This window comes from Opisthocomus hoazin, chromosome 1, assembly GCF_030867145.1.
Source record: "Opisthocomus hoazin isolate bOpiHoa1 chromosome 1, bOpiHoa1.hap1, whole genome shotgun sequence".
Taxonomy (NCBI): domain Eukaryota; kingdom Metazoa; phylum Chordata; class Aves; order Opisthocomiformes; family Opisthocomidae; genus Opisthocomus; species Opisthocomus hoazin.
The window spans coordinates 42,308,790-42,330,905 of NC_134414.1; the positions used below are offsets into that span (position 1 = coordinate 42,308,790).

The following is a 22,116-nucleotide window of genomic DNA, read 5'->3' on the forward strand; positions in this document are numbered from 1 at the left end:
GAGATGCAGCCGGCCCTCGCTGCTCCATTACACTTATCTGCGTCATTTGCAGAATAAATGGTTGAGGCATTTCTTAAAATTTAACACAGCTGATTTACACATGTAGCATTTTTAAACAGGACTGTCAACCAGTCTCGCATGGAAGTGCATTTGTGCAAACCATCACAATGACTAAACATTACTCTTCTTTATTTTTTGGTCGGTATTGACATCTTTCAAAGGTACTACACAAAGTGATTTTGTATCACGAATTATCCTGACACTACATATGAAACTTAGCTGTGTTAGCTGTTCCTCACTTACCTTGTTTTTCAACCTCACGCTTTCCCATGGCTAACACTTTGAAACAGATGCTTGGAAAGAGAAATTGGAACGAACCTTTCAACTTCAGTGAAGTATATCAACCCAGATTATGGTTTGGACAGAAGGAGTCCATATGAATTTTGTGAACAGCAATGCACTGATTCATCTTGAGTGACATGCATTTTTCAGAGAAAGCTATGGGGGCACAGAGCCTCTTACAGGTGTGCTGGAGTCTAGGCTCAGTCCCTGAATAGCCCCAGGTACTCTGATGCTCATTAGCTTCAGCAATGTCATTTATTCTAAAGGTGATGGATATGAAGACCTGCTCTAAGACTGTTTTATCATGAACAGTTGGTACAGAGGGTCTTATCCCTCCAACTCGCAGTTTTCTGTCTGCTTGGTAGGCATTGTATCATCTTCTGTCTTACAGTGGTGCTAATTATTTACCTCTGCAGCACAGCTAACAGCAGCTAGAAACAGCAAAGACGGGGCAGTGCCCTCTGTGAGCAGAGAAACATGCACTAAGTGATAGTGTGATAAACCAGTGGCACTGGTGATAAAACCTTTGTCCTAGAGTATATAATCTGTCTGATACAGAAGAGACTACAATGAATGAACAGGCCACAGCAAAAAAAAAAAAAAAAAAAAAAAGGTGAATAATTCTGACCGGCACAGCAGAACTCGCACCTTGTCATACGTAAAACTTGAGTGATTTCTACTCAGTATAGCAAAGAAAGGTTCTCAGGCGGATCAGAAAAAAAAAAAAAAAAGAAAACCAAGAAGCTCTTTTTGTTTTGAAGATGCTGCACGAAAACTGAAATAACCCATGGATGGGAACACCCCACAAAGAAAAGCACATCTTTAATAGACAAACATAACAGGTAGCCAGGTTTTGAAACCGCAGTGCAGTAAAAGACAATTAACATTTGGCACCGGCGGGTTACAGAAGTAGCTGGACACGACTGATGAACGTGACTCGTCAAGGCCTTCCAGACGGCAGCTGCCCTCACGGGCAGGCAGGCACCCCGAGCGCCCAGGCTCGGGTGGGCGTTTTGTCCACCCCCGGCCTGCTCCTGCTCACCTTCTGGAAGTTTCTGTGCTGACGGGGAGGGGGGACACACAGCACTCCTGCCCCGTCCCCAGCTGGCGCCTGGGCGCTTACAGCAGCAGTAACGAAACACCGCCGTTCCTTTCCAGTGTAACTGCCGTTAAAAAGGCAGATCACAACACTGAACGCTCCTGTCGGTGTCCAGCATCCTAGGGCGAAGCACTGGGGAAAAAAACAAAACAAAACAAAAGAAAAACATTAAATAACACAGAAACAGGCTTTTACGTCTTGTCACTCTGGTAAAAACCCCCTTCTCCTCCCCAACACTACCCCTGAGCACACGGAGGAGCATGTTTTCCTACACAACGTTACCAGCAGTTTATTTATAGATGAAGCACGTTTAGAATAAACTCTTCCCGCTGCTACTCAGAGGCGGGCCGCTGCCCAAGCCGACGCTCCCAGCCGACACAGGCCCACCGGTGCCGGGCCTGAAGTAGCCCGGAGGCAACGGGCGGGCAGGCTCCGAGCCGCCGCCGCCTCCTCTGCCCTCACGCCTTCCCTTCTCCACCATGGCGGCAGCGGCTTCCAGGCAGGCAGCGGGACGCCCTCCCCCACCGCTTCCCTCATCCCCGTAGCAGCCGGTCGCGGGCTTTGTTCGTCTCTGCCTGCGCCGCCTCCGCCCCTTCCTTCCCTCCGCGCCGCTCCGCTCCGCTCCCCTCCCTCCCCCGCCGGAGAGCCGGCCGGGCCGAGCGCCCGGAGTGGGCCGAGGGGCCGGGGAACGAGCGGGGCCCCGCGTCCCTCCTCTGAGCGCCGGGGCTCCCCGCGGCGCCTGGCGGCCCCCGGCCCTGCGAGTGAGGGGCGGCGGGAGCCGCCATGGCCGACAGGACGAGAGCGGCGCTCTCCGAGTCGGGCTGGTAAGTGGGGGCCTCCTCGGCGGCACCGCGGCCTGCCCCGCCGCCGGGCTCGGGCCGCCAGGCCTCGCCGGGGCCTGACCGCCACCCCCCGGGGCGCGGCTGGCCGGGGGCGGGCGTGGGGTTTAGGAGGGGCGAGGGGGCATCCCCGACCGAGCTGCGGTCCGCGGGGAGGGGGTCCTGCGCCCCCGGTGCGCTTGGGGCCTGTCGCCGGAGCGGGGAGCACTTCCCGGCCCCCCCCTCCCCGCCCCCCCGGGCCGCCAGCCCGCCCGGGGCCTGCGGGGTGGCGGTGGCCGGCGGGGGCTGCGACGTGGCCTGGCTGCCCCTTTCCCGGCTGCCTTTCCCCGAGGCCTGCCGGGGCTGGGTGTCGGCGGGAGAAAAGGCTAGGGAGGCCTGGCGCTTGCCGAGAGTTTTGTTGTGTTGAATTACACTGCTCCCCTTCGGGAAGGCAGAGAAGGGGAAAGAAGCGGAGTTAAAGTAGGGTAGATACACCCGTGAGGCTTGAGCCCGGCGTTTGTGTTTCCTGGTCAGTCCTAGTCGTGGGGCACACCATGTCTGTTTTGGAACAGTGTGTTTCAGTGAGTTGTGCTTTTCAAATGCCTGGTGTGAGCTCATTTGCTAGCCTAGGGAGTGTTCTGGTGTGTTGCAAGCTGACTTTTTAATTTTTTTTTTTTTTATTATAAGCTAACACTTTGTCTTTTTTCCTCAACTACTTACAAGTCTTTCACCAAAACAAAAGCTCAGTGCTAACTACGGGAAGACAAAGTGACCTGCTTTGGCTGTAGTTAAGAAAAACTACTCAAATTACGAGACGCATTGTTACTTCCAGTGCCATTTTGGAGATATTTCTGTTTTGCTGTTTGACTTAATGGTTCTCCTGGATTGTGGTTTAATGTATGTCCAAGTTGTAAAAGATTGAAACAGACATCATATGGTTTAGAATAAATCGAATAGTTCAGTTGGAAAGGACCTACAACGATCGTCTAATCCAGCTGCCTGACCAGTGCAGAGCTGACCAAAAATTAAAGCATGTTATTGAGGGGGATGTCCAAATGCCTCTTAAACACTGACAGGTGTTGGAGCATTGACCACCTCTCTAGGAAGCCTGTGTCAGTGCTTGACTGGCCTTGGTAAAGAAATGCTTCCTGATGTCCAGTCTAAATCTCCCCTGGTGCAGCTTTGAGCCATTTCCACATGTCGCATCACTGGATATGGGGGAGAAGAGATCAGCACCTCCCTCTCCATTGCTCCTTGAGGAAGCCATAGAGAGGAGTGGTGAGGTCACCCTTCAGCCTCCTTTTCTCCAAACTAGACCAGTCCTTAGCTGCCCCTCACAGGACATGCCTTCCAGCTCTTTCACCAGCTTTGTTGCCCTCCTCTCTGGATGTATCCAAGGACTTTCACATCCTTCTTAAATTGTGCACACATTACTCAAGGTGCGGCTGCACCAACGCTGAATACAGCAGGATAATCACCTCTTTTGACTGTCTGGTTATGCTGTGTTTGTTTACCTAGCTTTTACAGCGTTACTTTGTGATAATACTAACCAAATTGAGAAAATTAGCGAGGTTAGGTCTGCTTCTTGGGTCAGTGTATTGTGTTCCAAAAATGCTGTTCTAGGCGGTTCTAGAGTGCACAATCTTGTGATTCCTGGCTATTGGTGAATTGAAGAAATCGTAACTATTTATGCTAATTTTCATAACATTAGCCTATTTAAAGGGAATTTTTGACTGTAACTTGAAATTGACCCCCCTCTTCTTTCATACTTACTCCCCTCCGAAAAGGACAAAGCTTTCCATAAGAGTGATTTTTTTTTCATAGGTTTATTTTCTTGTTTTCTATTGTGTATTCAAAATTTTGTCACATAGTTTCAAATTTTCAGTTGTTTTACTACTTTGTCATTGAATGAGTGCCATTGGTAAATGGCTTTCAGGTTTTGGCTGTACAAATATGAGATGCCTCTGAAATGATCTGTTATTCCACAGTGTTTGCCTCTCTCCTTGGGGCCATATACTCTTGAATGGCTAAAACCACTTGCTATTCTTGCAGTACTGCAGGGCGTGAGCCAAAGGCAGAGACTGAAAGATGGTCAGGCAAGTAATGGGCTGGTTATAAGATACACTGAAATTATACCTTGACCTAGTTGTATTGGGAAGGGTAGTATGAAAGAGGGGGAAATGAATGCATGTGCTTTGAGGAATGTGAGATGGAGTGGAAGAAGAAATAAGGCTTCAGAAATCTTGTTTAGCTAAGTGTTTGTGCACTTGTAAAAAATAACCTACACATCCATGCTTTTAACTGTTTTGCTGTTGTTCGTGTACGAATGACTTTTCTCATATTATTAGTAGAACTTGAAGTTACCTAACACGTGTATTAGTAAGCCTTCGGTGGTGTTTAGTGTAGTGTATTTCTGACTATGCTTGACTACACTGGTGGCTAAATCATGCTGTGTACCAAATTGGTTGCCACTGTTGCTGTCACCGCATGTCGAAATGGTAAGTATTCCAGTACAAAAATGAAGCTGAATTTATACATTAAAATCTGTCCCCACTTAAACTGCATAAGCACCACTTGGCATTTCAAACCAAGTAAGAAACTGTTGTTCTTCCATAACTGAAATTCACTAGCTTGTAAGATACTGTCTGTGCTGATTGGATTTTACTATAACTTTCTTATATCTTTAAAGCTAAGAAGAGTTAATTTAGACACTTGTTATGTGAATTTCTGCAATTAGTTTTTATTTTCTTGATTCTGATTAAAAAGTCAAGTTATTTTTCAAGTAAAGCAGTAACATGGTGTAGTTAATGTAGTGTGGTAGTAATATATATTTTTTTTTCGAACTAGGTATTGTAAGAGTCATCCATTGTAAAATTGCCTGGATATGTGTAAAGTTACCCATTTAAGCTTGTTGCGGTATATCAATTATGTTTTTATTGGCATTTGAAAGATGAAGTAACCCTACCTAGTAAACGTAACAGTGGTAGCTAAAGCTGAGAAGAGGGTTTTTTTTTGGTGGTGGTGTTTCATGAAAGACCCCTTCAGTTTGTGTGCAGAATTGTAGTTTTTCTGAAGAGTGTCCTTGCAGCTGTCTGTATGTATGTCTGTAAGTTTGCATTTTTTGAGGTTAGTTCTTTTCATTATGCACTACACAGTACCTTGGAAGGAGATACTGGCTCCGACTTTAGAGATGAGATAAGGTGTGTTTGTATTACATTGCAGTGAAAAAGATATTCTGTCTTGGAGCAGAAGTTCTGTGTTAACTTTTTAGTTAAGTAGCAGACACTTATGAGGAGGAAGGCTAAGGGGCAGAGAGAATTACCTTTTTGTATTGTTATAGTTACATTCATGAATTTTGGAATCCGTTTTCCAGTGTTGCCATTAAAATACAGACCTTAAGGGAACCTGAGTTACTGAATCCAATTTTATTACTAGAAGTGAAGTCCAGATCAACTGCGGAATACACCCTGCTTAGGTAAAGACTGGATCGCAGAACACTTCTCACTGGCTTGCAGCGGAATTTTTTGTTTGTTTGGAAGTCTCCCAGGTGGCGTTTAACAAGAGAATATGACAAGCCAAGACCTCTTCAGTGTCCGAGATTATTGCAGAACTTGAGAATTTGTTACATGGAAATGCCTATATATTGTCAAAAATGAACAATATCCCATGTCCTCTGGCAGGTTTAGCCTGTGGTCCAGCAGATCTTGGGTCTGGTGGCTGGTTGATCTCTGAATGTGGGAAGGCAAGACATGTGAACTGGGTAACTGAAGAATTTTTTAGTACAACTAAATGTACGTGTGAGTTCCTTGTCAAGTAGTACAGGTTTTTTAATTGCAGTGTGTGATGCCATAAAAAGTAGCAAGTCTCTGGCAAAGATGTATAGGATTGTAAAACTTCACATAATTTGAAGATTATGTAAAGAATGTTCCAACTATGAAAAGCTATTCCCAGAGATGATGAGAAATTTGAGTTGTACGGGTTGTTTGGAAACAAAAGAATAGTAGTAATCCACGAGAAAACCCGTATGTCAAAGTAATTTTGGTTTTGCATACTTTGTAAGTGAAAACTGTATGGTTGGTGTATACCAATCTGTGTTAAACTGCATTTTAGGTATTTCAGCAAGCAGTGTGCTACATACTGGATAACTTTAGATGCAAGATTGGTGTGTTCAAACTCGTTCTTTGCAGTACTGATTGCATGATGTGATCCAAGCTCTAAAGCAAAAGCAAGTGCATGCCTAGAAACACAGGGAAGTGCTCACAGGGGTGAGTCTAACCCCACATTCTAAAAGGGCAGCAGAAATTTGACAAAGTAGTCAGTTTCAGGATCGTGCAAGATGATCTGCTTTTCCTACATGTGCTTTTGCTATTCCACTGAAACGTCTTTGGAAAGCTCAGCTCAAATTGGTCCCTGCATACGGAGCAAGCCCAGGCTGGATGCAGGATGTTCCTTAGACGCAGGGATAACGCAGCAATTCACGGGAGAGATGCATCTGCTTTGAGGTTCTTGACACTGCTATTGTGATGTACCTGTGCATTTTGTGAAGTTTGGTTGGTACTGTGAAGTCTCAAAGTGCCAGTACAAAACAAAATGTCTCATCATTGCATTTCATGTTTGTTCAGGTGTATCCCTTACTGGCTGGTCTGATTGGTGTGCGTTCTTGCTGGATCACGAAGAATGGGTAGTTAGAACTTAATTCTTTATGTCATTTTCACTGGAGGAGAAGGAAAGGTCCAGCATTTTACCTGCTCTTAAGGGAAACAAGCCCAGGAAACTAATACAGATACTATTTTTTACTTTATTTTTTTGAAGAATATGTTAGGTGGTAAAAAAGGACTGGTATCTGATGGAATTGTCCCAAGTTTTGCAAGAAACCGATTTAGAACTATAACTAATAGTTAAAAAGGTGCAAAGGAGGATAGCTGAAATAAGGAGATGGAAGGAGGTAGGGGACTAACACGTTTGAAACCCCTCAGTTTGCACAAGAGAAAACTGAAGGGGTAGAACTTGGTGAGGTTTATATAATCTGCAGGCAGTACATGAGATGAAAGTAGAACTCTTACTCACCAAATCCTGCAAGATTATTGCTCACTGCTAGAATTACACAGCTCTTACCAAAGCTAGTCACAGAGTGGTTTGAGAATGGATGTAATATTTGACCAAGGACCTCTATCAAAGCTTATTTGCCAAGGGTAAAAGGTATTCCTGTGGATTAGTACAGTTGGTTAAAAGATGAGAAACTAGATAAATGATTGCTTCATGGTTCAAGAATGTTACCAGTGGATTTCTGCTGGGATCTAAGGGTTCATCATATTAAAAAAATAGTCTTAAGGAATGATAATGTTGCATTACCATAGCAGTTAGTTGATACAAGGGGATTGGTGAAATCTAAATTGATTGGGTAGTTGCAGCAAAATCTTAAGATACCATTGTCCAGTGTTTTCACACGCAAATGTAGTTCAGTTTTGGTGAATGCCAGATGATGCTCATGCAGGGGAAAATAATGTAAACCAGTCTACATAGTGATGAACTCTAAATTTGCTGATGATGTTACTTATTTGGAGAAGGGCAGTGGTTAGAAAGCTGTTGGGAATTGTTCACAAAGAATAACATAGTTGTTAGGTCAGTATGTGTATCAATGGTGTGTCCAAATCACTGTGTGCATTAATGTAATCACCCCAGCACAACAAAAGTTTCATAGACAGAGAAAAAGTGGATGAGAGGTCTGGAAGATCCTCTGTGCTGGGAAGATGAAGATCTTTAGTCTGGGAAACAGAACAATAAGGGGAGAGGTGATAGAGGTCTGTGAAAATCTGTAGATCATACAGAAATGATGAATAGAAAGCAAGAATAGCTATTTTTCTTAAGACAAGAATTAGGCCACCCAGTGAATTAAACCTGCTACCTGATGAAAACTAAAGTAGCTTTTCAAGCAATGTGTAATTAAATTGTGGAACTTAATTTCCATGTGATATTGTGGAGCAGAAAAATGTAAGTGCTTTAAAATTGTAATTAGGCAAAGTCAGGTAGAGATAGATGCCACTGAATACTGAACTTCAAAATGGAGTTGGAGTACCAGGTCTAAAATGGCTGAAAGCCAGGAATTATTCTAGACACTTCTAGGTATTTGCTGTGTTTTATGTTCTTTATCTGAATCTTCTGCTTCTGGCCACCTCTAAAAAAAAGGAAACTGTTAGACAGACCTGGGGAGAAAAGGCTGCTTAGACACTGATAAGTAAAGTCAAAAGCGTGCTCAGCAGGGCTTTGACTCTCATCTCTTCAAACAATATGAACGAGAAGCTACCACATTTAAAGTGTTTCAGATTACCCTTTTAGCATCACATCAGGAGGACGGGGCGAGACTGTTTCCAGTGGTGCCCAGCGAGAGGACAAGGGGCAGTGGGCACAAACTGAAGCAGAGGAAGTTCCAGCTGAACCCGAGGAAGAACTTCTTCCCTCTGAGGGTGACGGAGCCCTGGCCCAGGCTGCCCAGGGAGGCTGTGGAGTCTCCTTCTCTGGAGATCTAGACTGCATGAGTAAAAGCACCATTTATGTTGTTATTTTTACATTGTCAGGTGTCTTTCACACTGTAGTTCTGCTGAAGAAAGGATTTTCTCCTCTTGATTGGAGGTGGGGTAAAAGGAAGTGGGAATTTGAGAGAAACAGCCAGGACTGTTGGAAACAGGACAGAGAGAAAAGACTAAGCAGGTGAGACAGTCCTCTGTGCATTCAGTCTCAGCTGTGATTTCCACTGACTTACTGCAACACTCAGCCTCCAAGTTTCCATCAGTTACTGGGAGAGACTCTCCTTCTCTCGTATTGTTATGTCAGATCTGAAATCGATTTATGCATCATCTTTGGGGACGCAGACTTCACCTACTGGTTGCTCAGAGTACTCATAGTATCACAGAATGGTTCACGTTGAAGAGACCCTGAAGATTACCTAGTTCCACCCCCCCTGCCATCGACACCTTCCACTAGACCACGTTGCTCAAAGCCCCATCCAACCTGACCTTGAACACTTCCAGGGAAGGGGCATCCGCAGGGCAAGCTGTGCCAGTGCCTCACCACCCTCATAGTAAAGAATTTCTTTCTTATATCTGATCTAAATCTACCCTTTTTCAGTTTAAAGCCATTATGCCTTGTCTTGTCACTCCATGCCCTTGTAAAAAGTCCCTCTGCAGCTTTCTTGTAGGCTTGCTTCGGGTACAGGAAGGCCACAATAAGGTCTCCCCGGAGCCTTCTCTTCTCCAGGCTGAACAGACCCAACTGTCTCAGCCTTTCCTCACAGGGGAGGTTTTCCATCCCTCTGATCATTTTTGTGGCCCTCCTCTGGACCCGCTCCAACAGGTCCATGTCTTTCCTGTGCTGAGGGCTCCAGAGCTGGACACAGGACTCCAGGTGGGGTCTCATCAGAGCAGAGTAGAGGGGCAGAATCCCCTCCTGGACATGCTTCTCTTGATGCAGCCCAGGTTACGGTTGGCCACCTGGGCTGCGAGTGCACACTGCTGGGTCATGGTAAGCTTCTTGTCAATGAGCACACCAGGTCCTACTTGGCAGGGCTGTTCTCAATCCATTCTCTGCCCAGCCTGTGTTTGTGCTTAGGATTGCCCTGAGCCAGGTGCAGGGCATTGCACTTGACCTTGTTGAACTTCATGAGGTTGGCACGGGCCCACCTCTTGAGGGTTTGTCAAGATCCCTCTGGATGGCACAATAATCTGCTAGGAAGCTGAAGCACTAGTGTGAGATGTCCTTGATTTATAGAAGTGTTGCAGCTTAGAGTGAAGATGTTACTACTGTGAACCCTTTACTCAACAAAAGAAAAAAGGAAGGAAAAAAGCTTAATGTACTTGCAACACATCTAAACCTGAAAGTCTTTTAAATTACTACAGATCTTTTCAGTGGTCTTACTTTTCTTGACAGAGTGTGTTTTAGGTTGATTCTCTCCAGTGAGTGAGTTCTGTAGGAATGCACAGGCTTTCCATAGGTAGTCTCCTTTTTGGAGTCCTTGAGGATTTTGAATGTATTGAGTTTTGTTTCGAAAGTTATTTACTTAGCCTTGTAGGCATCTTTTTGAGATGCAAATACTTTATTGGGACAAGTATCATTTAATGGGTTTGACTCAATGACGTAGTAGTTTCCTTCTTTCTGCCTCTTTTTGTCCCCGTGCTCTTTGACTGACCTTGTATTTAACATCCCTGAGATGGAGATGTCTGCTGAGTTTCATAATATTTTGTATCAATTTGCCTATTGGTAAACTAATTGATATCATCACCTAAACAAGGTGAGTGGGTGGAGTTTATTACATGATTATGATTGACTGTTTTGGACTGATTTACCTCTTCCCTCCCACAAATTTTGCTTCTATGTATACTGTAAGCAGAGCATGTCAGAAAGTGATTTTGGTAGTGATTTGAGAGGAGGACTTGGGCAGGATGGAATAGCAGTGTGCTTGATTATTGTTTGCCTTTTCCAACAAACCCAAGTGAACTTCCCAATGCAAGAGCGAGTTAATAAAAGCAGCAGTGTGTTTAGGAAGTCTAGGTTTTCCTGGTGGTCAGTGTCTCTTACAATTCCAGCAAATATAAGTAGGTGCGTTTTAAACTTGTGTGTTCCTGGAGATTTAAATTATTAGCCAGAAAGCCTATACCTTCTAGAAAGTGGAAATTCGTAGCTTTTGGAGTAGGTGTTGGATACAGATGAACCAGGTCTCAGGAGAAAGCCCTGTGCAAAGATTTTGCCTGCTGAAATCATGTTATGAAACTCTTGAGACAGATGCCTTTTTCTCTCTTCAATCTCTGCCTGCTCGCACTCCCCAAACCCTGAATCCCTGAGCAACAAGCTGGTGATTTTGGAATAAGGTAGTGTTGTCATTCATACTGATAGTCAGTAGGTTTTTAGACGTGCATATTTTACGTAATTGTTACTGCTGGATGAAATACAGCTTAATGTAATTAAAACATGGATGTAGAAGTATGAAGCTGTCCTAAAGCTTAATTTAGAATTATGCTTAGAAATGTTGGATTTTAAATATCCTATATCATAGTTAATTTTTTATAGACGGCTTATTCTGTGATAGTCATAACAATGTAATTAAAAAAAATTTAAGACTGATTCTCCAGGCTTTGCATGTTGTTCATATTTTTGGGAGTAGTACGTTTTCTACTTCCTTTGTAATAATAATTAGTAATAAATAGTAATAATTGTTATTCCAATAACAATAATTCTAATGCGGGTGACAGAAGAAATGAAAGGCTCTCTGAGAGGTGAATGGTATGTGAATGTTTCTAATCACATTATATACTTAACAGAATTCATAGTTGTGAGATGTCAGAATTTAGGAAGACTGGACAGCTCTAGGACTGATGTACAGCGGTTGAGCTGCTTCACAGTTAAGGAAGAAGAAAGTAATAATCTTTGTAACACCGGTAAGTAGTGGAAGCATAATGGGCATTCTTGCACTGGCATCATTTTGAGCCCTTCCCTTTGAGAAATGTAGCATAGGTATTAGAAATGGGAGTGATGGCATTAACTGACAACAAGCGAAGACTTACTCTGAGTTAGAAAACAGACTGCTGAAATTGCTTCCTTGTCAGAGCGCGCTCCCTGGGAACCATGGTCAAGACTGGCTTTTTTTTCCCTGTTTTTTGTCTCATAGTGCTCCAGGAATGGCTAGAGCTTCTTGTACTGTGTCATGTCGGTAAAAGAGCTGTTGAGGAAAACCAGAGGAGAAAAAACCATGTTTGTTCAGACAGCTTCAAGATACTCTCAGTGGCGTGGCAGCTGTGTCTTTGGCACAGCTCCAGCCTTAGAATATTTGTGTTCAGTTTAACGCTTTGGGGTGGCTGCCAACGTTTTCCTGGGGAAATGTGAGTGAGAAACAGTATTCACAGCTTGAATCTGAGAAAAAAAAAAAAAAAAATCATTAGATGAAGAAAGAAACCCCTCATTGTTTTAAGTTTTGTATGTCAAATTGCTGAGGCCTGTTAAAAATCATGGAATAGCAAATATTCTCGAGGAGCAAAGCAGGCAAGAGCTCTTGTCCAGCACTTTCTGACTTCAGGGGCCATTTCTGGCATCTGCTGTATTACAGCAGTGCAGCTTGCTGAAAGCTTATTTTATCAGTTTGAAGTTAGTGAGGTTATCTTGGGCACATCTCTGTGTATTACCTGGAAAAGTGTGACATTTTTGCATTGTAGCTATTACTGCCGGATAACAGTATGTACTTATCGCTAAATCTCTTCTGTTAAGTAGTTGTAGAGACTCATGTTAACATTTTTTTTGCAATCTGCTGAAGTTTCACTCTGTTACATTCTTTTACTGTTGTGAAATACAGTATGTTGTTGTGTCAATATTTAAATACTTAGATAGATGTAAATCAGGATATACCATTAAAACACAGGCTAAAAGTGTATGCTGTTCAGGACCCTTATCAATTGCATTAATTAACATTATTTTTTCATTTTATGAAAATATGAAATCAGTTACTTAGCTCTGATATTGATGGCACTATACTGAATGGGGAAAATACAACTTGCAACGGCTAGATCATGTTGTTATGTAGTATTGCTTGATAGAATGACAGAAATAAAAATTACCATTTGTTATGGAAGCACATTGACGCTTCTTTCTTTCGTTTGACCTTACCGTAATTGCTGTTAGGGTCGTTGTACAGTGGGAGTGCGGGAGACTTTTAAAAGGCCTCAGGGCACTTACGTGTACTCTGAGGTTCCGGGTACATATTTTTTTTATTTGTTGAACTGTGATCCTGTATCCAAGACAGTTTAAAATACAAAGCAGACATGGCTGAATTCTGAATTACTTCTTAGAATGGTAACACTAATGAAGTATTACATTTTTCAGCTTCTTAGAACACCTTCTGTTTTATAGTTGAAAGTACTTGCAAGTGCTAAGGTTTCCATTTAACTGTTATTTGGAGGAGAGTGTGAGTGTTAAAAAAGTCAGTGAAGGAGCTGAAGAGAAGGTGGGTGATTTTCAAGGGTCTGGTTCTGACTGTGCAGAGTGGTGATTTCTGAATGAGGCATATTTTGTGCTGAAGTGATGAGCTGCTGAGGAATGATGAGATGATCCTAGTGTAAAAAATGTGATCAGTTAAGCTGCTTTTTGTTTAAAACAGAATGTATAATGAGCACAGTCATGGTTCTTGGTTTTAAAAACTTATTCAGAGTTTTGTTTTTAAATTCAGATGTAACGTATAATAACACAGATAGACATCTGTGTAATGTGTATGTAATTGTTGATAGACTTTGAGGGTTGCAGTTCTGCTAGTCTAAGAAACAGCTTGGAGTTCTGCCTTGTAGCAAGTACTTCTCAAATTCCTCTGCAACTTTGCACTTGACTGCTATCTGCATTTTTGATACAAAGTAATAACAGATTTGTTTGTTTGTAACTATGAAAATCAGAGTAAGTGAAGGAAGTGGATGCATCAGTGTTTATACTTAATATTTTAAGCTAAACCGGTTTGGGTTTGTTTAAAAGTTAGAATTATTCTTAAATATGTAGCATATGATGATTTCAAACCATTTTTGTGTCGTTAAATAAGAAGTAACAATTCTTGTAATTTTTTTTTAATGGCTGAAGTCTCTCACAGTGAAACTGGCCTGCAACATTTCTTGCATACATTTCAGAATTTTATTTTGAAGGATTGGCTATATTGGAAGGAATCCCGGTGGAATAAGCAAATGAGGAAGCAGGAACTTGGAGCGATTTTTATGCTTGAAGTGTTGAGTTTTGTTAATCTACCAAGTTTTCAGCCTTGATCAGATACCTATTACAGAAATTCACTATTGATGCTCATTATGATCTTGGACACTTAGGCAAAAAGATTCACTATTGTGTGGCTTTGAAATGGAAAAAATATTTCTTTGGAGAATGCTGCAAAAGGTTTACCAGTGTGTAATTTTCTCTAATTTTGGGAATGGGGAAGAGAAGGGAGGAGGAAACATCTTCGTAATCATTTCATTACTCACTGTCTCTTCTGTTTTCTTAGTTTACATTTCAGTTTATAATCTAACCATGTTGTCATATGATAATGAAGAAATGGAAAAAGCTTGATTTAGAACAGTAATTGCTATTATGTTCTGTGATCCTATTTTCTTTATGCTTTTGCACTAGAGGGATGAACTTAGTGCTTTATAACTGCAGAATTCCACTCTTCAATGTTTTCCATTTTTTTTGTTGTTCTGTTCAGAATAATTACTGTGTTCCATTGTTTGATTCTTAAATTAATAACATAATTTTTATTTTCCAATAGCAGTCCCTCCCTTCAGTTATTGGCTGACCAGAAAAAAATAATTTTCTGTGAGATTAAATGTTTCTGTGACTGACTTAGGAAGGAAAGGAAGTGAAAGGAGGAGTTAGAGCATCATTAGAAACACCAGGGAGCTATAAAGACTCTATGATGCTCTCCTGTTACGCATGGGTTGACTGGGAGGTGAGATGAATTGCTTGAATGTTAGAGCCCTTAATTTAAATCCTTATTCTCCCTGACCCTTCAATGCTAAAATTAAATGAATTGAAAACATTAATTAAACTAGAGAATATGAAAATAAAGCCTAGTAGTTCAGGAGCTACTTCAACACCTGGTTTTTACCTGTTATTTCGGAGTGTTTAAGTAAACCATATGAAAGGGAACATCATTAGATGTCTTAGCATTTTTTTATTTTAAGCTTTGTTTATAGTAGCAACAGTGAGGTGCAGTGCAGGTTTTCTCTTGTGCAAACTGGTCTTTTAATTCTTACTAACTTTGAAAAAATGTTTGCTCTAGTAAAACTTTGCTGCTATAGCTACCAGCTTTTAAATAAAAAAATACTACCAATTAGGGAGAGTATGCTCCTGGTTGCCTGTTCAGACTGCTCTTATGGATATCTAACTTGGATTTGCAGTAGTTTGGCTGATTGCCTTCATATTTTTTACAGACCTATACTTGTCTGCAGGTCAGTGATTGCGTGAGGCTTCTTTAGCTCACATGCAGTTGATGAACTGCAACTTGGAAATAATCCTTGGAAGCCCTTTAACAGATGTGGAAGTATTTTTTTTTGTTTGTTTTAGAAATATTTGAATCCCTGTAGCTGTAGAGCTTTTCAAACTAGTTGCAAACAAATCTTACTTTTAGTCCGTGTTCTTTTACATTGCAAGAGTTTGCATGCCTTCACACTGCTTATTTTCAGTGATTTTTTTTTTGTCAATATGCTATAAATCTAGTTTTAAATGGCTGTGGAAATGGCTATTTTTAGTATGAAGTAGGATAAAAAGAAACCTGCCACTTCTGCAGGGTTGGAAATAGCTCAGTGCAGAAAAATTTGCTGGGCTGAGTTAAAGTTATGTGATAATGGTGGTAGGGATATGTGTATTTTAAGCTTTGATGATCACAGCTGTAAAAAATGGTTTTCTGCTTGGTATTTTCAGTTATAGCATATAGTTCTTTGTTTCAGTGATGAGTACTTATCTTTCATCCTTGTCTTTTGAGCAATTTGTAACTTTTTTTTTTGTTTTTGTGAATTTTGATATGTAGGAGGGAAGGATGTGCAGGGGGTGTCTTCAAAAGTTATGTTTTTTCAGTTAGAGCACTAGAACCAATTCTGTAAGAACATTACCAACTGCAGCAGCTATTCTTGGGTGCTTCATGTTGGTGATAAAATTCTGTTTTAAATATTTCAAATAAAAGTGAAGACATTTGCTTAGCATCTTGCTTTGTGAATCAGCAAACACTGGGGAAGTTAAGCTTCTTTTCTTTCCAAAATTAATATGAAGTGCCTTGAAGCAGCAGTAGGCCAGGTCTTTGACACTGATACAGAAGACATGCTTTAATAACAAAATACCAATTAATAATGTTTCCAAGTTTCATTTAGCAGTTTTATGGTTCAGTGCTGTTTCTGTGTGGTACTAAAGTGAGATTTTACAGCATGATTTGAGAAATATTAGTAGTCTCCTTCATGAGCACAGTTGCTAAGCTAAAGAAGGTAATTAAAAATGATCAAAATTATACTAGATCTACTAAATATATAATCTTTTGTTACTTATATATATGAATATTGTATGTTTCGTATTCCAGTTTCAATAACCTAACTTTTGAGTATTCTTACTGGAAAAAATGCACAAAATGTTCCTTTGAGAAAGCATTTTTGGCAGTTAATTCTTATAAAGATGCCAGGGTTTGAGTTGTTTTGAGATGCTCAGAATATCATTTTAAAGAAAAGAAATTCACTTGGACAGCTTCTGGAGAGGCCATCGTAGTCCCAGCCCTTGCTCAAAGCAGGGCAAACTCTGAAGTTAGATCAGCTTGCCGAAGGCCTGGGCTAGTTGAGCTTTGAATAACTCCAAGGTGGCCTGCTCCAGTGCTTAGCCAGTCTTTGGGAAAGTTTTTCTCTCCCCTATGTTCAGTTGAGATTTGCCATGTTTCAGGTTGTGTCTCTTGCACTTTATCATTTCACTCCACATCTCTCAGAGTTGGCTTTGTCTCCTTAAACCACCTTCACATAGTGGGGACGAAGGGAGGGGACTGAATTCCTCCTTTGGCTGGTTGGTTCTTCTTCAGGCTGAACAAACTTGACAAACCAAATGGCGCTCTCAGCGTCTCCTCCGATGATGTGGGCTCCAGCCTCCAGAACCTCTTAGTGGCCTGTCTTCACTTTGTGGGTCTTCTGTCAAAATGAGGGCCCTCAAAACTAGACATGATATTTTAGACATGGCTTTGTGCTGGAAAGAGTGGAATAATCATGCCTCTTGATTTGCTGGCTGCAGTCTTGCTAATGCAGCCCAGTATGTCGTTAGTCTTTACCACTGTGCGGGCACACTGCTTTGTGTTCACATTGTACTTTGCTGTGAACCCACAGAGCTGCTTTCTGTCCAGCCACTTCCCAACCTCAGTGGTTGCAACGGATATGGCTCGGTGCTTATCTTTGAGCTCCGTGATGTTCCATTTGGCCAAGGAACTGCTATGGTGATTCTTCATGTATAGTTCAGTTTTTACTAGCATGTCATCCCCTGCACCCTCACTCCCCAAAAGAAAAGATGAAAATTAGTTCTGTTACATTTTTCTTGATGAGAAGTTGTGTATCTCTTTTAAACTGTAAAGTGGTTTTAGTAATATAATTTTGACATGCTTATGCTAGCAAAGCTATGCTGATGTGTAGTGAAAAAACTGTAATGTACTACTTGATTATAGAAAATGTGATATATAGAAAGTAAGTGCTTGGTGAGAACCATCACTAGAATGCCTTTTTTTGGTCTGGCAGCTACTTAAACTTCTGATTTCTCAAATTTATGAACTGGAGACTAACACAGAAGATGAAAGATCTCTTTATTTTATTTGGAAGTGGTATTTTGAGTTAACTTTACTACAGATCCAAGAAACTTTAAGCATTCTGTTCCCCATGCACATCTTTCCTTGTTCGGTTTCTACAGTGAAAGATCTTGTGCTGTCTTTCGCTGTGTTGATTAAGGTCTCGATCAAAGTTACTGTCCCAGTACTGTGTCTGTAATCAAGTCCAATAGCTGATGTCTGTAGAGGAGCCTAAGAGTGCGACAGATTCTGAGACATCATCTCTGCATATGTTTCCCCAGCTTTAACTGTTGTTTTTTCAGCAATTTCCTCAGCTGGATGTCTCTATTAAATAGACTTGATTAATTTCTTCTTCATGGGTCTGTGCAGTTGTTTTTTGAACCTATGTAAAATTTTAGCAGCCACAGAATACTGAATAGTGACTTTATATGCTGTATGAGGCACCCTTTTCCTAAATTTGCTGAATTTTCCACTTGTTAGAGACAGAGAATAACCAATTCCTTTTTATCTCTCTAACGTCACTTGCAACCATATAGATACGTTAAATCCCTTCTTCAGTCTTTTTCAGGGTGAAGAAGCCTATTCTGTGTAGTTAATCTTCAAAAGAAAGGTGTTCCGTGTGTTTGATCTGCCTTGTTACTGTCAAATAAAGAAGGGCAGACAGAACACAGAGGATCCTGAAAGGAGGGAGAATTTAGGAGGAGAAGCGATCTGACGAGGACAAGCAGAAAAGAGGAAAATGGAGTGAGGTACCTTGTAGACATGTGTCATTCAATCTCTGTCATTATAGAGGAAGGTACCACATGACTGAGAAAATGTGATGTGATGCAGATGTGGCATTGTTTGAGCCCCTACCCACGAAAAAGGTTAGTTAACAGCTTATGAAGATAAGCATAATGCATGATAAATTACATGCAGGTTTCAAAATGGCAGGTGTGTGACCTTTGGGTGGTGCCTCTTAGCCTGTCATGTACTTGTGAGTTTGGATAGAAGAGTGAGTGTAGGAGTGTGAGCAGTCAGGTGCAGTTACCAGAGGTAAGGCTTGGCTTCCACCAGCTTCTGGGAGGCTTGGTGACTGAATGTTGTTAGACATGCAGAACAAAAGAGTTTAGGTTTATCGTGCCATCTGTCTCTATGAAGGTGGTATGCCTGTTTTACTGCCTGGCAGATGAAGAGTGTCACCAGTTACTACTACTCAGCTGAGAGGTGGTTATTTCTTGAGATGTCTGTTGTATCTCATCGGTTCTTGCTTGTCTGCCTGCAGCCACTGGAGTCTTGACCCCATTGTGTACTGTGGATTATATTTTTCTACAGAATGCAGATGTGTATTACACTCTCTACTTTTTAGCTTAATATTACTTTTTAAATGTTGACACACACTTGATCTCACTATTTTCTAATAGGAATATTAGGGCATAAAGTTTTAAGTAACTTGCATTAAAGAAAGTAAGTAGTCCAGCTTTGAATTATGATGAAATGAAAAACAAGCTGAAAATAAGCTTTTGAGAGCTATGGAAAACTGGAAGTGTGGTTGTCTTCAAGTTTGTGCCCTCCACTCCTAAAACTGAACTAGCTGGTGTAAGTTTTCCCCTGTGGCTCCCGTGACCGCCTGCCGCAGTGCCTTGGTGCTCTCTAGTGCCTGTGCCCTGTCATGCCTTCGTGTCCTTCCCATGATCTGTCCCGCCCCAGAACACATTCGGCTTCCTCTCACGTCCCTCTCCGTTTGGCAAGCACCAGCGTGTGTTATGGCTGGTTTGGAGCTAGGCGAGTGCTTCAATTGACTGGTTGATTGCTGCTGCTTGAAATGGATGAGCGCCAAGTTCTGTTTCCCTTTTCCACAATGGGACTGCTAATTTGTATGTCTTGCTTCTACCCGGCAGCCGATTTCTGTGAAACTTAGGGGAGCTCGGCGTCTTTGAGACCTCTTTTCTCTGTCAAATTTGGCTGAAATTGGCCTGCGTGATTAGAATTCATTGGTGTGACAGGGCTGCTGTGCAGACTGCATAATATATAATCATTGTTTTCTAAGGGTAATTGATTTCAACTGCATTTTAAAAACTTTTGTATTTGTTCGCTAAAACAAAAATGAAGGAACGAAACTTCCTGTGAAATGGTTTATCTGTTTAATCTGTGAAGCATTTGCTTTTTCCAAGTACTGAATAGAAAAGGAGGGAGAAGAAATTTGGCAAAAGCGCCTGTCTCTTCCTTACGCTCGTTAGTTCAGCGGCTGAAGTGTTTCGATATAGGTGAAGTGGATACCAGTGCAGGCCCTGGGGGTCGCAGCCGTGTATTCTGCCTCCTGCGGGAGAGTCCACTGTCTGCGAATCCCTAATACACACGGGGGTGAAATTTTCTTCTGTGATACCTTTCCACATTTTATAAATAATTAAACTTCTTTTAGAGTTGCCGCAGCATCTCAGGCAAATTACCCCTTAGGCTTAGTGAGTCAGTCTGGGTTGTTTTGGTTTTTTTTTTCCTTTGTCTCTGCCTGTATTTTGACTTTTGGAGCAACTTCAACAGAAGGAATCGACAAAGGCTCAGACACCTAGCACTGTGGAGGGATGCTGATGTTTATGCAATGCTATGATTTGAATTCTGATTTCTGTGCACAGTGTTATTCATTGTACAATTATCCACTGCAGTTATTCTTTGCCGGGAAAATGTGCAGCTGCGGTAAAGTGTTTTTAATCCCTTCATGTCTTTAGAAGCAGAAACTAAGCTCATCGTTCGAGACAGGTTGGAAGTGACCATTTCCTGAAAGGCTTGTGAGGTTAGATAAAATTTCAACAGGTGCAGAAAGGATTTTATCAGAATTTGTCCAAAATAAAAATGGCTGAGAGGGATGTTCTTTTCTTATGATTTCATTTATAGGGCCTTATACGGTTATTGGCAGATAATTATCCTGCAAAGCGTAAGAGAATAATTTTTGAAGGAGATTCTCTTTGTAGAAAATGGAAGTTTCAGTGCATCTTGTCTTGATTTGAGGCAGTGTCTTCAAAATAAGGAAGACAATAGTCTTAAACGTTGCTTTAGGAATTTTACTTTTCCCCACTCTGATGGGGCACCATAACTTGTCCTAACTCTGAAGTTAGTCATGTTGCGCTCTCCACTCTGGGAATCAAAAAGCAGAAGTTGTGAATATAACTTTCTGATTATTCTGATGCATTAGTTTTGGTTGCTACCACCTCCTCCCTCACCTGGCGGAAATCAGGAGCAGGTGTGTACTAAGGTGTTTAGCTTTTAATACTCCAGATGGAAGCAGACTGGAATTTAACTCTGTGAAACTTATAAGGAAAGCAGAACCTGACAGTAGCTGGGTGGGGTGGAGGGTATTAATGAAGGATGACAGTATTGCAGGTAATTCTATGTTTCAGTTAATCTGCAATACGCTGAGTAGATAACAAGAACATGGGTTTCCTGTTACCATGTTTCCACATTTGCTAACATACTAATTCCAGTCAAATAACTCTAAAGGAAGAAGATGAAGAAGAAAAAAAAAAAAAGAGAAAAGGAGAGACAAGCATTTTTAAAAAGTAGCAACGTCCCTGACAAAATAGCTGTCATGCTAGTTAACTATTTACAACAATAAATAGGTAAGGGGGAGGTTTAGATTGGATATCAGGAAAAATTTCTTTACTGGAATAGTGTCCAGGCATTGGAACAGGCTGCCCAGGGAGGTGGTTGTGTCCCCATGCCTGGAGGTGTTCAAAAAGTATGTAGACATGGCACTTCGGGATATGGTTTAGTAGGCATGGTGGTATTGGGTTGGCAGTTGGACTCAGTGATCTTAGAGGTCTTTTCCGACCTTAATGATTCTATGATAAAGACATGTTGCTCCAGTCTTTCTGGATATCCTTTCTGAATACTGCTGAAAGAACATCAGACTGCAGAAAACCGAGTGGTCTCAGCTGAAGTGAGATATATATATAAAAAACAACACAGACAGTTCACTTATTTTGTACTTTTTTTTCTGGCTTTATTCTTCATCATTATATTTCACTTCTGTCACTCTTTTTTGTATAGGTCCTTTGCATTTCTTCATACCAAAGCTTGCGGTTTTCAGTCATACGAGCAGTTTAAGCAGATTTTTTTGGTCAAGGGAAAGCTGCAATGCTGCTGATGGCTGGAGCTGAACACCTCAAGTCTTGGTCCCTGTAGAACGCCACTCCACACCCCATGGCTTGCTCACAAATTACCCCATCTCACCTCTCTGGTACACATAGGTGGAGCTGCGAATACACGTGTACTTAATGTTGTGTAGGTTTTGATGATACATTGTCGTGTTGCCTCTAGAAGATGGAGCTGGAGTTCAGTTAATTCAGACCCATTAGAATTTTCAGACTTATGAGCAGAATGCATCGATTTAATTAATCTCAAGAATAGTTCATTATATAAATAACATATTGCTATAAGTTTATTGTACAATGAAATATTTATTATATAATTATAATTAGGACATTAATAATTATTTAAAATTATTAATCAAATTAATAATTATTACAGTTATAATATTTTATTAAATAATGAATGTAATATCTATTTATTATAGTAAT

General features: G+C 41.4%; 1 protein-coding gene and 1 long non-coding RNA gene across 3 annotated transcripts in view; one reads left to right on the forward strand and one right to left on the reverse strand.

The window, feature by feature from the left end:
• Positions 1 to 1,147: 1,147 nt before the first annotated feature.
• Positions 1,148 to 2,055, reverse strand: LOC142361599 (uncharacterized). Its single transcript, XR_012764226.1, has 2 exons — positions 1,724 to 2,055; positions 1,148 to 1,573 (listed from the first exon to the last, which is right to left on the reverse strand). It is a non-coding gene; the product is annotated as an uncharacterized LOC142361599 (long non-coding RNA).
• TDRD3 (tudor domain containing 3) overlaps positions 1,981 to 22,116 on the forward strand; it is a 115,016-nt gene continuing 94,880 nt past the window's right edge. The window contains exon 1 of one of the 2 annotated variants that reach the window (XM_075422715.1): positions 1,981 to 2,265. In XM_075422715.1, coding sequence (XP_075278830.1) covers positions 2,225 to 2,265 — 41 coding nt within the window. In that variant the 5' untranslated portion in view covers positions 1,981 to 2,224. The remainder of the gene's footprint in view (positions 2,266 to 22,116) is intronic. The other variant, XM_075422706.1, reaches the window with a different exon arrangement.